At 39.9% G+C, this 18,683-nt stretch overlaps 2 protein-coding genes and 1 long non-coding RNA gene across 3 annotated transcripts in view; 1 reads left to right on the forward strand and 2 right to left on the reverse strand.

Moving 5' to 3' along the window:
* LOC144977216 (inactive serine protease PAMR1-like) overlaps positions 1 to 18,683 on the reverse strand; it is a 114,328-nt gene that overhangs the window by 54,909 nt on the left and 40,736 nt on the right. The window lies entirely within an intron of this gene.
* LOC144977220 (uncharacterized) overlaps positions 1 to 18,683 on the forward strand; it is a 47,953-nt gene that overhangs the window by 884 nt on the left and 28,386 nt on the right. The gene's annotated exons all lie outside the window — the stretch shown is intronic.
* LOC144977210 (uncharacterized) lies at positions 2,453 to 6,506 on the reverse strand. The gene is made up of 5 exons (XM_078922167.1): positions 5,801 to 6,506; positions 4,992 to 5,247; positions 4,153 to 4,596; positions 3,279 to 3,528; positions 2,453 to 3,059 (listed from the first exon to the last, which is right to left on the reverse strand). Exons 1-5 carry the CDS (start codon positions 6,111 to 6,113, stop codon positions 2,466 to 2,468), a joined length of 1,857 nt encoding a protein of 618 aa, XP_078778293.1. The 5' UTR covers positions 6,114 to 6,506; the 3' UTR covers positions 2,453 to 2,465.

Below are 18,683 nucleotides of genomic sequence, written 5' to 3' on the forward strand. Positions count from 1 at the left end.
CGTTCAAACTTCTCAAGACACCAGGAATGGTGTCAACGTGTTAAAGTTGAAAATTAAGATTTTTTTTTGCCAAGAAAGAAAGAAAGAAAGAAAATATTATGCCGAGAAAGGAGCTCGACCACCTAACTCACCCCACCCCGGTTACAGCTACGCTGTGCTAAAACAGACGGCCACCTTGCCTTCTCGCGCTCGGTCAAACAGTTTAGCCCGTATAATTATAATCTTTTCCGGTGGACTGAATACACTGAATACACAGTTCCAAGTATCTATCCACCTCAAGGAATTTACCCAATGGAAACCGTACGGTGCTCTTATTGGCTAACCAACCAGCGGCCTCGATGAGAAAAATATCCGCCATTTTGATGTGGTGGTTGCAGTAGTAGTAGTGGTAGTGATGATAATGTGATGATAATGTGGTGGTGGTTGTAGTTGTAGTAGTAGTGATAGTGATGATGATGTGGTGGTGGTTGTAGTAGTAGTGGTAGTGATGATGATGTGGTTGTGGTGGTTGTAGTAGTAGTTGTAATGGTGATGATATGGTGGTAGTGGTGGTTGCAGTAGTAGTGGTAATGGTAATGATATGGTGGTAGTGGTGGTTGTAGTAGTAGTGGTAATGGTAATGATATGGTGGTGGTTGTAGTAGTAGTGGTCGTGATGACGATGTGGTTGTGGTGGTTGTAGTAGTAGTGGTAGTGATGCTATTGTGGTGGTGGTTGTAGTAGTTGAGGTAGTGATGTGGTGGTGGTTGTAGTAGTAGTGGTGGTGGTGGTTGTGGTAGTAGTGGTAATGATGATGATATGGTGGTGGTGGTTGCAGTAGTAGTGGTAGTGATGACGATGTGGTTGTGGTGATTGTAGCATTGGTAGTGATGATGATGTGCTGGTGGTGGTGTAGTAGTAGTGGTAGTGATAATGATGTGGGGCTGGTGGTTGGAGTAGTAGTGTTAGTGATGATATTGTGGTGGTGGTTGTAGTAGTAGATGATGTAGTGGTTGGAAAACACATTACAGGTTATTATAATACATGATTACACACATTCTCTAACTTCATTTTTTGACAGCTTCGTTGTGCCATAAATATACGCAACAGTTCTGAAAGATTTTATTGTGGATTTTGATATTGTTTGTTGTTTTTCTTGTGTCGTTATGTTGACATAGATACCGAATGAATGGTAATTACTACATTCTCAGCCAAGAACAAAATGGCGCTGAATGCTTTCATTGGTGGACACTTTTTAGGCTTCGTACGTATTCTCATTCGTTTAATTCTATGATCCACCTACAGAAAAAAAATTGAGGCTCGACTGAAATCACCGCATGCAGCTGAAGAGTAGTGCTGGGTCGAGTTTGAAACGATCAAATCGAGCGGGTTTTCGATCGAGTCCTCTAAAATCGAGTCGGTTTCGGGCGGGTTTCGAGTCAGTGACGTCATCGAGCAGTGATTCGTTTGAAAAAAAAAAACACGAGCAACTCGTTTGCCACAGGAAACTTCACATACCCCTCCCTCTCTTATGTCTGTGGCTGGCTTGACTGCAGCTGGTTATGATGGGGCTGCCAGATGGCCAAGTTCAAAATTGCTTACTAAGAAACGCTTTTCTATTATTATTCATTAAAAAAAAAATATTTTATTTAAAAAAAATGAAAAGATAAGTTTATCCAACTGTAGTCGATTGTTTTGTTAATCAAAACAAATGAGTTTTTCAAGGGAGTCAGAATGCTTGTGGTGTTTGGCTATTTGGGGTCTATTTGACTACTTGGGCAAGAAGAAATCTGGCTGTCTGGCAGCCTTGATTATGATCGTTCGTCGCATCACACACACATACACACACACACACACACACACGCCATCAAACAGTTGTTGATGGTGAAGGGTTGAGACCCCCCCCCCCCCCCTTCCCACCACCATCATCCCGCTGTCACCTTAACATTTCATATTTATGTCGCGCCAAAAGTTGTCGGCCGCCCCCACCTCCCATAATCTGTCACTGGTCGTCATCGCCTCTTGTGTGTGCGGGAAAGGTCGTGCCTTTCATTTCATTATTTGAAAAATAAATGAACAAGAATGGTGTGTTTTTATTAGGTAGGTAGATAATAATAATATTTAGCAGGTTCCACACCCAGACACACACGGATTGCCCGGACACGATGATAACCTGGCATCGCGGAAAATTGCCATTTGAAATCCCAAATTTTGCCAAATTTTGCCACAAAAAAATGACAATTTTGCCACAAAAAATAGAAAAATTTGCCACATTTTGCCGTAAAAATTGCCAAATTTTGCAAATTTTGTTAACTAATCGGATAACTTTTTTTCGTTCCCGGGGACCCCAAATACTACAATGATCTGAAGATGCACACAAAAGTCACTCAGGTGCAGATCAGAATGAAAAATGATTTAAAACATCAATCTTAATCTTATATCAAAACAAAAGTACGAAAAACCTGCAAGAGAGGTATCAAAATTTAATTAAACAAGATATTCATAGGAAATAAAACTGTTATAATAAAGGAACACCAAAGCCTTTAAGTTTGCTTCGTTGAGCCGCCTTCTCCTGTCTGAAAATACAAGATTATAAATGGAGAAGGACCTCTCAGCATCAGCAGAATTAAGGCAGGTGTATATGTATCTCTTTGCCAGCGTAGCAAGATGGGGAACATCTGAGCTAACACTGTTCCAAAAAACAGTCAGATCAAGTGGAATGCCTCCAGATGCCGACACTGCTCTTGGACCAAGAGACTCTTTATATCGAAGTACTTCTACACGAGGTACTTCATGAATACCAGGAATGGTCAAAGAATCAATATCAGAGTCAGCAATGAACACTAAATTGCAAGGATTGAAGAAAGGTATCTCCTTCAATAATTCCATCCCTGGTTGGCCTTCCGTCGATGAATATTTCTCAAGCTTTTCATTGGCCAAAGAGAAAGCTTGACAAAAACTATCCTGGAGGTGAAGCTTGAGATGTTGGTCCAGGTCATGCGGACAGTGTCTTTCTACATCTTGTAGGGTCACATGGCAAGATGAAAACTGGTCCTTAATTTCCATGAGCTTTGACCACGCCTGGTGAAAATAGAAATAAGAATAAGGCAAGGATTAAAAAACATAAGAAAGTATTTTTGTTTTGTAATTCTTTTCTTGCTCTAGTCAAAGACATTCAACTATAATGTTGTGTCCAAAGGCAGAGTTTCAACAAAGATGGAATCGTTTCATTAATAATGATACCTGCTCTTAATCTTATAAAATAAGATTTAAAGGTAGGAGGAGAAAATGAATATTTACTGTCATGGCGATTGGACGTTGGCTTTGGAATACATCAGTAGCTACAACGATGGACTGAGACTGCTGGATTATAAAGCTCATCTCTGCTTGAATTAACTGGCGCTCCGACACCGAGCAGAGGATATCATTCAAGTAGACTAACGACTCTGGAGCCGTGCGCCCACAGTGCTCCATTTCCTTCGCAATGAATGTGGCAAAGTGCTGCAAATTTTTCTCATGGTATGAGACCGCTTCAAACCAACAATTCCATCTGGATTTTGAAAAGGAAGTAATAGAAATGATGCATTTTTAATTCATTTGTTAAATTGAATTTTTATTTGAAAAGAAGATAACATTATACCTACTTAATCTATCAGTTTTTGGCCTTATAGTATAGTCTGTTGAATTTACCATCATCATATGACTTGACCTAGTGAGGACTAATGTTAGGCATTGACTTTAATGGTTGACTATGACCCTCTTACTTTACCCGAATAATTGTGCAAGATAGCTTCCAATATTTATTTTTAAAAATTCTAGTGCATTTTCTTATATCAATGGTTAAAGCAAACTAACTTTGAAATAAAAAAATGATGACAATCTAAAAAGATAACATAATGGAATAATCAATTCTATTAAGCCATAGCAAGCACTTTCCCAGTCAGATACTTAATTAAAGCTCATCTTTTCAACAAAAAAAAGGGAGCAGATTACTATAACTGTAACATGATACTACTAAATATGTTTACTAACATATCAAATTAGGTAATAAGAATGACTGACCCTCCTATTTGTCAATATCCAATATTAACAATGTGTCACCTTTAGGTGAAAAAAGTTTTTTTAAAGACCCAGATGAATCATGACCAAGAAAGGAAAATTCTCAAAATCTCACCGTGTAGCGATTGGGTTTGGAGGCATCTTTGGAGATTTGACGAGTGGTGTCAGGAATCGCAGATATCTTGCCTTTCTGGCATTGGCGTTCCAAAATATCGCATTTGCAGCTTTGACGAATTTGTTGGTGCGATTGAAGGGCTTTCTGAAGGCATCACCCACTAGGCTCATGATATGAGCCATGCATGTGATATGCGTAGCATTTGGCATGAGCCCTTTCAATACATCATTGAAAGCCTTCCTCATGTATGCTGCATTGTCTGTGTTTACGGTGACGACGTCAGTAAACTTGATGCCAGTGGAGACTAAGCATTCAATTATGGCCGTCGCAACGGTTGTGTGGTTTGTGACAGACAAAAATCTTGTGTCCAAGAGGTAACTTTGGACTTTGTCCACATCAGCGCTCAAGGGTTCCAGTGGTGCAGCTAAGACATTGAGGACAAACCTGAAAAGATAGGCGATACAAATAAGAGAAAACACAAAATAACATATAGGGAAGGATGCAAAAGTGATATCATAATTGCTCTCAGCATTTAATTATAGAATTCAAACTAAGGATTCGAACTGATCACTGTGTATGTTGTGTTGTGTAGTACGCCCATATATATTATATATATATATATATATATATATATATATATATATATATATATATATATATATATATATATATATATATATATATATATATTATATATATATATATATATATATATATATATATGATTGTGCGTGAGTGTGTGTGTGTGTATTCACCTGCCTCCTACTCCTATATATAAATTACTCTTTCGCTTTAGTTTCTACAAACATTGTCAGTCAAAACAAAAAAACAAAACCCACCTTCCAACATCATCAGACATTTCATCACAGATGATGGCCACAGGCTTGTTTATAACTTTCTTATACACCACTTCTTTTTTGTTGGTGAACTCCCTCTTTAAGTAGCATTCCTGCAGCTGATGAGCTTGTGGAATGGCACCACCGTTTTCAACTCTTGTCTGCAAGAAGTTTCTGACTGCTGGGTGGTCAACCTTCGATAAGGGAATGTTTGCTGCAGCAAACATTGAAACAACTTCATTGCAGATATCATTTCTTGCTGAAAGAAAGAAATTTAAAAAATAGTTTGTTAATATGAATAGCTTAAAAAAAATAAGCTTTATATGGCGCAATATCCACTAAACGTGCTCAAAGCACTTTACAAGGGGTCCGTGGCCAACAGCAACATTTAACAGGTAGGATGGGACATGAAGCCTGTTAGGGGATATTACAATTTTTTTCGGACAGAGACAACGCTGTTAACGGCCAGGTACTCATTTTACACCTCCATTTCATGAGAGAATGTGAGTAAAGAGCCTTCTCCAAGGACTCAACTATGCACTGAGCGAGGCTCGAACCCAGGTCCTTCCGATCCTAAAGCGAGTGTCTTTTCACTATACCACAAAGTAATAATAAAAAGAACAACAATGATAATAATAATAATAATAATAATAATAATAATAATAATAATAATAATAATCATCATCATCATAATAATAATAATAGTAATAATAATACCCTCATCTTTTATATAGTTGTAATTGTATAGATTTATAGAGCAATATCCACCCAAAACTAAGTACTCATTTAGAGGGAAAGGGTGCACCACTCACCTTGCGTTGAAACTGTAGACGGTTTCTTCAAAACAGAATCCAATGTCCTCTGCTTCTTCACCGCTTCACTCTCATCCACGTCAGTGGCATGTGACCTCTTCATTCTTTCTTCTTTTGTTTTATGGTCTGCGGAATTGCGGTGGCTATCCACAGAAGACTTTCGTAAGTGGTCAATAACCTTGTTGCATGGTGTGCAGAATAGCTTTGAACCACTGACGTGGGTCCACTGGCTGTATTCTGAGTGTCGCTGGTGTGCAGTGACATGGCGAGCACATTTTGCCTTCTTCATGTCTAAACCAAGGAACTTGTCCATAGCGAGTTTGTAATCAACAAGTAGATGTAAGAGAAAAGAACGCCGGTAGCGAAACCAATTGAAGATAACAATAATAGCGTCACTCGTCACTAAGGTGAAAGTGAAAGTAGAAAAACTCCTTTTAATTGCAATGTAACGTCTGTTAGTAGTATGGCAGTTTAAAAACCAGACTGGGCAGCTTCCAGTAGCAGTTTAAACAGACCAGGAGCTATGAGAAAATGAAAGAAAGGGACGATGCTGACTTTCGGAAATTCGCCACTTTAAAAAAACCACTCGGGTTAAATAATGGTGAAAAATTTAGATTTTTCATGAAATTTGTAAAATTTGCGGTAAATTGCGGAAAAGTGCGAATTTTGCGGCCGCAAATTTGCCATTGCGGCCGCGAAAAACCACGATGACAGGATAACGATGCCGACGACAATGGATGACGATGATGATGATGATGATGATTATCGTGTTTCTGTTTAAAAAATGAAATACTTTAGCAGGTTCCACCCCCACCCCCCACACGGATAGACCGGACCCGAAGATGATGATTGTGGTTTTGCTGGCTGTTACGGCTGTGATGAGGATGATGATAATGATGATGATGATGATGATGACGATGGCGCAGATGGTGATTATTTGTTCGGTCGCTCAGTGGTACGGTGTCTCTTGTCACAAAATCAAGCCTTGTCAATGGCCGGATGAGTGACAGTGATTGTTGAAAATTGTGATCCAGACGTTAAGTCCGTGTGTCAGGCACTTGACTCAGGTGTGAATGTATTCTTATCTTATAAGCAATGACGGCTATTGTAAAGAGCTTTAATACAAAAAGACTCCAAACAGCGATCGGTACCTACTGTACGAAATGGATGTATGGTCGATATGGCGTGCCGGAGGAATAAATTAAATTAAATATTGTGAAGTTCATTGAGCATGGTAAATCCTTGGAAATGCGCTTTGAACTAATACACCTGCTAGACAACTCCGATTCCAATATAAACGACTGATTAATATTCCCATATATAAACTATAGTTAGCTGAAAATCTTTCTTTGTCGGGACTCCAAAAGTATGGAACGAATTAGACAAAGAAATCAAAGGGTCTTTTAGGAGCACTGATTGATTTTAGATTGATTATTACATTGAAATGTGTTGATATTTATTTTATCCATTATTATTAGGGTGGTGGTGGTGGTGGTGATGATGATGATCCCGCTGATATGATGGTGATGATAAATAAATTAAACATAATTCCCTTTATGCATCCCATAGGGGAGATTCGTCTTTCGGGTCTATTCTAAGGGAAGACTGGAATAACCCAAGCGATAGCCGCAGTGCAGCGCCGCAAATTTAGTTAGGGCAAGGTGACTTGCTCAAGACCACTCAGCGGCGGGTGATCGAACTCGGTACCTTTCGGGTGCCAACCAAAGACCGTACCGCTGCCCCTGATGATGATGATGATGATGATGATGATGATGATGGGAACTAACAAAGAATACACAGGCATCTAAAATTGAAACATTCCATATCCAAAGCTAATGTTTTACTTTAAAAAATTGAGCTTTACAATATCCACTAAATGTGATTAAAGCGCTTTGTAAAGGGGTCCCCGGTCAACATCAACATTTAATATGTAGGACGGGACATGCCGCCTGTTAGGCGATATTACAATTTTTCAGACAAAGAGAACGCTGTTAACGGCCAGGTACTCATTTTACACCTGAGTACGGTGAGAGAATGTGAGTAAAGAGCCTTGTCCAAAGACTCAACTATGCACCGAGCGCGAGGCTCGAACCCAGGACTTTCCGATCCCAAAGCGGGTGTCATACCACTAGACCATTATAATGCACGAGACCCATGGTCGACTAGAGTACTACCTATAGTTACGTCATGACTAGACCACATAGCCGCACTAGGCCTACTGTAGGAGTGTTCATTGATAGAGGGATGCGTGTGTGTCATAGAAATAGCCTTAGTTTGTGTGTGTGTGTGTGTGTGTGTGTGTGTGTGTGTGTGTGTGTGATAGTCAAACTTTAGTAGGTTTAATGAAGTCTTGTCACACACGCGTGATACACCTATACGAATTTCCCTGCCACTGCCACCCAGACACACTAACATCTGACAAGGAGTGAGGGCTGTGGAAGAACCACAGACTACCGTGTGCAAACATTGGCGATTGGTATCGGATGGCAAACTGTGATCGTTTGAATTTGAAATGATTCGAAACACTCGTTACCCCTCCGCTCGCTCGAATCCTGATCGTCTCAAGCTCGTCTCACGTGTCAAGATCGTCTCAAGCTCACAACCCGCCTGATCGTTTTACGATCGAGTGATCGTTTTACTAACTCGCTCTTCCGGCATTGAGATCGAGCACTGACTCGTGGCTTGGCGCTCGGTCGTCGATCGAGTAAAAGCGATCAAATTACCCAACACTACTGAAGAGTTCCTTGGCAGTTGGTGAACCGTCAACAACTAAGTACTCACTCGTTGGCAATTGACACTTCCATTCCTACAGTTTTCGGACCCATTTTTCATTCGAACCGAAATGGATAGAATGACAGTATTGTTCATAAAACTTCTTTATGTCATAGTCATGTCCACCAATAATGGCAATGGTGAGTACCCGAGGGCGAGGTGAGTGAACTAATTTTCTAGAACTCTAGAATCTACCTTCTATCCTATCTAGAGAGCTGCGCCGGGGTTACCAATACTTAGCTTCTTTATCCTTACTAGAGAGGCGGTTACCAATACTTAGCTTCTTAATCCTTACCAATCATTCGTTTGGACAGAAAAAAAACAAAACAACTTAACGCTTACCGTCAAAAGCAGTTTAGATTTGAAGATGCATTTGTTTTCTATCAAAATCAAAAAACATAAGGAAACAGCAAGAAACTGGAAAAAAGAACGTTTTAAAACAAATGAAAGAAGGAACTTTTTTTCATCTAGAATTGTAAATAACTGGAATAAACTGCAAGAAACCACAGTATCAGCAAAAAATTTGAATAAATTCAAAGCAGAGTTGGAAAACAAGTTCAATTATAAAAATTGGTCCAATCATTAATAGATGGATGAGGAGGAGCGAAGGAGACTACACCGTCTAAAAGCTCTATACAGAGTAGGCACTTGCAAGAAGTAGACGTTAGCTCTCGCGAGTTGAAAACAGGCGAGGATTTCTGTTTCCGTTTTTGAGGGGAAAAAATTTAGGAGTGATTTTAAAATGTTCACTCTTCTTTCTCAGTGGAATGAAGTGGCATGTATTATATATCATTGGAAAGGGCATAAAATTCTACATACAACGATGCTAATATTATTATCTTCCTAGATATATCATGATTTTGAGAAATCTTTGAGTAAAGAGAGTATATGTGTTTAAACGCTTATAACTTTTAAACCAGAGATGGTCCTTCTAATTAAAAAAAAGTCCTCCTGAGATACATATCTAGATTCTCTAAAAATTTCAGAGCAAAATATGTTTGCACTCAAAAGTTAGAGCTCCCCAAAAAACAGTAATTGGCCTCGATTGTTTACAGAAGCTGCCATTTTCTTAAACTTAAACTGATTCACTTCTGCTGCGTTTGAGAGATAACTTCGTCAATCCACATCAAAACTTTACATCTTTATATCTTACAATATATTCCATTTATGGAAGTTATTTTTGTTTTAAATTATTCAATTAATTGGTGTTTTCATGTCCATGCATTCATTTTATAATGAACAATTCTCTTCCTTTTTTTTTCCGATTGATTTTTCACTGTTGATTTTGACGTTTTTCATCCTTTGACGGACGTCTGTCCAATTTAGGGGAACGGGGGAGCGGAAGTTTTTAAAATCACCTATTTTCGATCATTTTAAACACTAAGGGAGCGTTCACATATTACGTCATCAAAAATTTGGAATGCCATTTTTGAAGCTCTTGCATTTAATAAAATAGGCCTAATTTGCCTATGTTTTGATGACATCATCTTGGGTCTGACCCCCCCCCCCTCCCCCATGTCAACACATGTCAACATTTGGTAGACCCCCCCTCCCCCCCTAGCTGATGACGTAATATGTGAACGCTCCCTAATACACCACCTCAAACATTTATCAGTCCATATCTCTGCTTTTATGAGGTCTATTTTCATTTTGAAAAGTTCAAAGTGAACAACTAAATGACGCCGATTCAGTGGTGTATTTGGTCTATCTACATGTGAATAAATATTTAATTGTCGACTTTTCCAAAATTCCAATAGGTAGGCACTTGCAAGAATTTTTCAAAATAGTGATATCGGTTTTAATTTAGCGTAGAAAAATAAAGGGGAGTGAAACATTTACTAAAGTGAAAAAATTATCGCTCTATCTCAACTAGTTAAAAAGTTATGACCTTTTATGTTGTGAAAAATCTCTATAGAAGCTTATAGGAAAATATGTGACCAAAACACAGCAACCCAATGGATAATCAAGTATAATTCAGAAACGGCTTCAGATACAACTTTGAAATTTTTACATGTGGTAATTCAACATCTCTGTAATACATTGCAAACAGAAAAATAATTATTTATTGAGAGAGAAAGGTATAGTTTAGAGCTGAAACAGCTCTAGATAGAGAGGTGAGCCGGTGTTACCAATACTTAGCTTCTATACCAGGACAAATCATTCGTTTGGACAGAAAAATAAATAAAAAACTTACCGCTTACCGTCAAAAGCAGTTTAGATTTGAAGATGCATTTGTTTTCTATCAAAAAACATTCGGTACTAGAGAGGTGAGCCGGTGTTACCAATACTTAGCTTCTATACCAGGACAAATCATTCGTCTGGACAGAAAAATAAATAAAAAATTTACCGCTTACCGTCAAAAGCAGTTTAGATTTGATGATGCATTTGTTTTCTATCAAAAAACATTCGGTACTAGACAATCCTTGATGAATTTCAAAAGTTGTGTTTGAAATTATATCCTAAATATTTTCATGATTCATTCCTCGCGTAATCGTGGAGGCTTACGTCTGTTTTCAAGGTGCCGCCCAAGGTTTTTTAAAAAGTTTGAGAAAAAGATACGGAAAAAAGTGTCCCTAGATAGGTATGCAATTTGGTGCATTAGTGCAGTAAAAATTGGTGCGCAAAATTAGTTCGTAGCGGATGCGAGACTGTGTGTGTGTGTGTGCGTGTGTGTGTATGTGTGTGAGTGTGTGTGTGTCTCTTTCTTTTTTCTTTTTTTTTTTGGGAGTGCCTACGTACACGGTAACGGGGCATCTAGCATCAGGATCTACGTACACGTAAACTGGTTTACCGTTGCAACACAAGCAATAGATGGTCCTCGCTGTCGTGACCGCACGCGCTCGTGTGTGTGTGTGTGAGTTATTTTTTTAAAAATCAAAACAATTTTAACCATTATTGGCGAGATTCGATCTTACACTCCCCAAACTCCAGATCTTAGTCTTAATGTTATCATTAAAAGACAAGCTTTGGGATTTATAGTTTAATTGAAGCCCGAGTCTAAATATACTCTTACTACTGCTCTCTTGGTGAAACGATTTATTCCGCATAAGCAATCTGCAGAAAAAAATCAGTGTCACAGTCAAAAGATTAAAATTTCACAAAGTACGCTCAGTGAACACCGCTGTAACATTCCTTTTATTTACGTCATCAGGCAACCCGTTGTTTCTTTCATCTTTTCCCATTCCCCCTTACTATCCCCCCCCCCCCCCGCCCATCTCTCTCTCTCTCTCTCTCTCGCTCTCTCTCTCTCTCTCTCTCTCTCTCTCTCTCTCTCTCTCTCTCTCTCTCTCTCTCTCTCTCTTATCATAGTGATATCCCTTCCCCTTCCCATCTCAATGTAAAATGAAAACGTTCTGCTGTTTGCAGATACATGTATGATTGTTTTGTTTTTTCTCTCTGACTCGGCTAGGATTAAAAACCAAGACATCAGGTAATTGGTGTCTAATGCCAAAGTATAGATTCTCTCTTTGGCCAATTTAGTCACGCATGTGGCAGCCCAGCTATTTATTATGTTCTGCCTATAACACACAATAAGTGGGATTTTGGGGGTGGGTACGAAAGAAATCAAGGTCATAAATAACCGTGCACAAGAGCTGTATAGGGAATTGGTTTCTGGGGGTCTTGCAAATACCAAATATTTTATAGAAAGCTCTTTCGAACTCCAAGACATCTGGTTTGTTTTGCTATCTTGGAACAAACGAAACAGAGATGTCTTGATGTGTGACCTAGTTGTCTGATTTTGTGACCTGGATGTAAGGTTTTGTGACCTAGATGTATCCTTTTGTGTGTGCAAGCCATGCCGGTAAGTACAGCGATAGCTTGCCAGTTGAGGAAAAAAAAAAGAAGATACAATTTAAAAACATGAGCTTTTATATAGGGCAATATCCACCCAACGTGCTCAAAACGCTTTTTATCAATATTCTTACTGCTCTTATGGTGGAAACGTTGTTTTTTTTCTCCGTTAAAAAAATAATATAAATGGAGACTATTATTTGAAAACAAAAAAATCAGTGTCATTGGCAAAGGGTTAATTGTAGTACTCCTGCTTCCTGTGAGACTCCTACGGACTTGCTAATCATAAAAAAGGAAATAGCAATCAACAATACTAAGTTGAAAAAAAAAAGAAGAAAAAAAAAAAAGGAGGGGGGGGGGGGGGGGGAGCAAACCCAGTAGCAATGCAACCTTTTAGCGGCGAAATTCAATCTTTGACCTAACACCGAATCTTCTTTCATCAAAAGACAAGTAACGGCAAAACGATTATAGACAATTGAAGTCCGAGTTGCGATAGTCTGACTGCTCTCTTGGTGGAAACACTGTAGCCTATTCTCCGTTAACAATAATAAAGATAAAAGCAAACTATTATCTGAAAGTAAAAAATTAGCTTCGCTGTTAAGGGGTTAAGAACACCTGCGGGCATTCTTGACATGCTCTACGTCACCAAGGTCACCAAGCGACACGTCTCCCTTTCGTCTTCATGCATTCCTTCCCCCTCCACCCCCCCCCCCCCCCCCCCTTCCACTCTCACGGCTCACGGTGGTGGTGGCGGCGGATTAAGAAGGCCTTTTTTCTTTCATTCAATCAACTTGACTGCTGTTGGACCCTAGTCCTCTCTACAAGTACTAGTAATAATACTCACTTTTTTTTTCTGCTCCAACGAAAATATCTACCCCCACTGGCCTAATTATTTGTAGCAGACGACAAATTTCTCAAACCGGTCACGTGACTCTGTAAAAACAACACAGGAAGTCTATGAATGCTTTTTTTTCGGCATTTCCTTTAAACCGTGTAAACAACAAAATTTCGTTTTCATTCGACTCAACGGGTCAGATTGGCCGGTATTTTCTTACGAACTCAAGTTCTGAAAAATCAAAATGTTTCTTAGAAAGTTGAAAGATACAAGTTTTTGAAACAGTGGTAGGTTTTAAAAAAAATAAATTTATCTTTTACTCGAATGCGTGCTCAAGGCGAATTGGACGTTCAGCGGAGGTTGGTAAGCAAAGGCCCACCTCTCAATGTGAAATTGAATGTAAGCTTCAATTTAATGGCTGTCTATATTCCCAGACACCTGTCTGGGAATAACGAAAATTGGTTATCCAATGTCTAGCAAGTGAGCAGAAAGATTTTATGCAAAATGCCAAACTAGGCGTGAAAAATACCAAATATTCTGAAAAAAATGCTAAGTGGTTATTTGTGTCCCAAAATAGTCATTATCAAGTGATATTTAGCACAAGATGAAAGTAAATAGTGATCAAATGTCAAATCCAGCTTTTAAAAAATTTATTTTAAAGCAAATGGATCAATGAAATTTCTTTTGTCACTTTGATCTGAATGATCTGAAAACGTCAAACTGGCAAATCGCCTTTTTATTTTCAACCAGGAAGAAAGTTGTTAATCATCAAATCTGTTCATACCATAGTCCACCAACCATTTAAATTTTTACTATTCACCTACCTACCTGTTAACTTTATTGATCATCTTTTGTTTCTATAATTTGTTCATTTGGCCACAATTTTGGAGATGTTGATGATGGCCGGGAAATTTTTTTTATTTCCCCCTCCCCCCCTTTGCTTTCTTTTTTTTTTTTGAGCGAGTCTATTATTTTAATAATAATAATAATAAATGGCATTTATATAGCGCTTTACCCCGTTGTCACAGGCTCTAAGCGCTTTACAGTGATATAAAACAAAACATATTACAGTGAGACAAGTGTGAAGGAAACGTGATACGAATTCAATTTAACAACAACAAAATATGAAAATAATATTGCAACACGATGACGTAAAAAGATAAAACTTAAAGCAAGATTTGAACGTTTTCAACGAATCCGAGCATCTCACGTGTGATGCGAGAGAGTTCCAAAAATGGGGGGCCGAAAATTGAAAGATTGTTCACCTTTTTTACGCAATGGCTTAGGTTTGACAAGGATTGATTGGTCATTGCTTGACCTCAAGTTTCTATTGGGGACATATATGTTTAGAAGGTCTTTAATATAGGAGGGACTGTTCGTGCTCAGGGATTTGTAGACAACAGTACAAATCTTATAGGCAACTCTTTTTTCCACAGGAAGCCAATGTAACTCACGGAGAAAAAGAGTTGCTGACGGGTATTTTTTGTTATTGCGTACAATGAACCTGGCTGCGTTATTTTGAGCAACCTGAAGTTTGCTAATTTTGTCTTTAGCTAAATTCGCCCAAAGGGAGTTACAATAGTCCAATTTAGATAAAACAAGGGAATTAATTAAAAGTTCTGCTATATGCTTCGGTATTAAATTACGAATTTTGCTTATTTTTTTTCATTTCTATGTACATTGATTGTATGGTGTTATTCACGTGGTTTGTCATGGAAAGATCTTTATCAATGATGACGCCAAGGTTTTTTGCTTTATTTGAAAATTCTATTGTACTATTTCCGAGAGTAATAGGTGATTTATTTGCCTGTTTAAGGATACTCTGCCTTCCACACATTAAAATCTCAGTTTTACTATCATTTAATTTTAACTTATTGTGGTACATCCAAGATTTAATCTCATTAAAACAGCTCGTAATTCGTTGTATTAAGAACTGTAAATTACTAAGGGGTGCTGAATCATATATTTGCGTATCATCTGCATAAAAATGATAACTCAGATTGAATCTGGATATCACACTAGAAAGTGGCTGCATATATACGGTAAAAAGGACAAGGCCAAGAACAGAGCCTTGTGGCACTCCAAAATTTAGTAAAACTTGTTCTGACTGAACACCATTCACCACGACAGTTTGCCATCGATCCTGTAAATATGATGTAAACCATTTAAGGGCAATTCCTTTTATGCCGAACGTATTTTCTAGTCCTCTTAACAAAATATCATGGTCAGTGGTGTCAAAGGCAGCTGAAAGATCTAAAAGACATAATACATTGATATTGTTAGCATCAGCATTACATAGCAAGTCATTAAAGATTTTAAGAAGCGCCGTTTCAGTACTGTGTTGATGTTTGTAGGCTGACTGAAAGGGTTGTTCCAAACTGTTGTTCTTAAGATGAGATTTAATTGTGTAAGAACTACCTTCCCCAAAAGTTTTGACAAAAAAGGTCAATTTGATACAGGACGATAATTGTTTAATATATTGTGGTCCAGTGATGGTTTCTTCAGAAGTGGTTTGATGAGGGCACTTTTAAAGCACGATGGAACTTTGCCCGTCAGTATGGATGTATTTATGATTGATGTAATGGATGGTAATAATGTATCGATGGAGCTGGCCAAAAGCTGTGCTGGTAGGGGATCAAGGTCGCAGGATTTAATGGGGCTTTTTTTATCAACTTGTTTATGAAACTAGGTGAAACTGGTTGGAACTTGTCTAAAGGGGTACCACAGAATGTATTTGTATCTATAAATGGTTCATGCCGATCTAGTTCTGAACGAATGTTATGGATTTTGTCTTTAAAAAAGTTGACAAATGTGTTTGGCAAGTCTCATTGATTGGTTGTAGATGGTAATGAAGTGCATCTTTCACGTCCAAGTAGATCATTGCAGATGTTAAATAATTGTTTGCAAGATTTAGAAGTTTCGAATTTTGAAAGAAAATACATGGTCTTTGCCTTTTTTATTGTTGTCTTCCAGGCACGAAATGTGTTCTTGAATAATTCACGATGAATCGTAAGGCCTGATGTTGTCAGCAGTCTTTCTGCTCTCCGACACTTCGTTTTAGCTTCTTTAACGTCCGACGTATACCACGGAGCATACAGTGATGTAAAACAAAACATATTGCAGTGAGACAAGTGTGAAGGAAACGTGATCTCCTTTTTTGTTTTGCCTTTTGTTCCGTTTCTGAGCATGAATTTCTTAAAATTGTTTTTATTAAAACAAAAAATTTTTCTCCTCTCTGACCATTTGGTCGCTCTCTGAATATTTCTGTTTGTTTGCTTTTTAATTATTTACTCTTTTTAGATGCTTCTTGAGATCGGAGGTGGGGGGGGGGGGGGGATATTTATCCCTTGCAACGCTCTGTAAAAAGAAGACTGAATTATTATTTTTTTAAAAGTGGCAGCAGCCTCTTATGGTTATCACACTACTATGTTCTGACGATCGATCCAATCAGCAAAGTCCGGTCCGAAGTTGTGCACCGTCACAAACCCGCCCAGTAGCATTGTCACAACACACCGTTCGACCAGATACTCTGCCGTCTCAGGTTCTTGCCCACAGCGGGTACATGTTGGACAGGTGGAAAGTCCCCACTGATGAAGCACACTTGCCGTTAGGCAGCTCCTCGACCGAAGCTGATTCGCAGCCACCCAGTGTCTCCTTCTACTGGTATCAAAGCCTGGCAACTTCTCACCAAGCTTAGAGTCCCCGCCCCCAAGAGGGATTGAATTCGTCCAAACCAACTTCCATCTCATATGTGCAGCTCTGTCCGTAGTCAGGGATTCTGCGTACAAGGGTTGCCGGCACTTATTTCGGCTCGAAATGGGCGCTTCAGAGGGGTATCCCCATTCCCTCTCTCTTTGATCTTACTCAGCCAGTTTTCCGTGACATCGGGGGGCTGGATCGCTGCCATCATCGGGCCCCATTCTCTAGGAGTTGCAAGCATTCCTGACACTATCGACTTGCAAAGTTTTACATCCACCATCTCAATGTTTCTGCTTCTACCCCACACTGGAGCGCAATACTCCGCGGTGGAATAGCATAGTGCCAGGGTGGACGTTCTCAGGAGCGCTTGGCTAGCGCCCCAAGTCGATTCCTCCAGCTTCCTCAGAAGACTGTTGCGTTTCTCTATCTTCCGGGCAACTCCTTCGAGATGCACCCGATAGGTAAGGCTGCGATCCAACGTCACCCCTAAATATTTTGGATGCGGCTCATATGGGAGTGGCTGGTCCCCGACTAGGACATTCAGTTTGAGGGTGTGCCGAGCACTGCATAGGTGGAATGCAGTGGCCACGGTTTTTGAAGTGTTCATCTTCAGGTACCATTTGTCGAAGTAGGATTTGAGTCTGATGACATCCTCGCTGAGTACGCTCTCGAGATGGGTCCACACTTTACTCTGAGTAACGAGTGCCCAGTCGTCCGCGTATCCCAGCCTCAGGGAGGAAGTGTTCGGCATATCGCTAATGTAAACGTTAAACAACATTGGCGCAAGTACCGAACCCTGAGGGACCCCATTCTTCAATTTCCTTACTTTGCTCGTGGCGCCTCCCAGCGCGACGTGGAATTGCCTTTTCCCTAAGATAGAAGAGAACAACTTCAAGGTCTTTTTGCACCTTCTGATTTTTGCAAGTTTGAACATCAACCCTTCGCACCAGACCGTATCGTACGCCGCTGTTAGGTCTATGAAGACAGCACCTGTTTGCTGTTTTCTCTCGGACCCATGCTCAATATGCTCTGTAAGGGCAATGACCTGCTCTGTGGTGCACCTCCCTTCCCTGAAGCCCGCCTGCTCGGTCTAGGACCGTCCCCCATCGGTTTAATAGAACACGCTCCAACAATTTGTAAAGACAGCTCAGTAGAGATATGGGTCTGTAACTGTCGGCCTCCTTCGCCGGTTTCCCGGACTTCAGGATGGCAACTATCTTCGCATGCTTCCACACTTGTGGGAGCTTTCCTTTTGCAAGGACGTCGGACATTGCCTCTGCCGGCCAGGCCCAGATGCGTCACCATATAGGGATATATGCCGTCTATCCCTGCTGCTTTGCCGTTATTAACATCGCTAATGGCTGCCTCCACTTCTCGGGGACTGAACCGAGACGTCCAGTCCGACTCCTCCGCAGGTAGCGAGTCCAGAATCGTACGGTACGCCTTGCGGACACCGCACTCAAAAGCCTGATTAGGGACCCGTTTGCTACGGTTCTTAATGTTCTTGGCAATTGTGTCTGCCTCACACTCCGGTGCAGCCTTCGTAATTCCGGTCTGAATCCAATTTCTTTATCAAATGCCAAGCATGGTGGCTGGAGTGTGTAAAGTCGAGACTTTCCACGGTCTCCTGCCACCATTGCTTCCTTCCCTCTGCCAGAGACTGAAGTAGTCTATCGGCTACGTCCTGGGACTGGGTCTGCTGGTACTCTTTGTACAGCTTTTCCAACTCTGCTGTCCAGCAAGGGGTGTAGAATTTCCGTTTGCCCCGTGGAATAGAACGTTGAG

This window comes from Berghia stephanieae, chromosome 7 (assembly GCF_034508935.2).
Source record: "Berghia stephanieae isolate SIO BIC M18660-M18661 chromosome 7, UCSD_Bste_1.3, whole genome shotgun sequence".
In the NCBI taxonomy this organism is placed as follows: domain Eukaryota; kingdom Metazoa; phylum Mollusca; class Gastropoda; order Nudibranchia; family Aeolidiidae; genus Berghia; species Berghia stephanieae.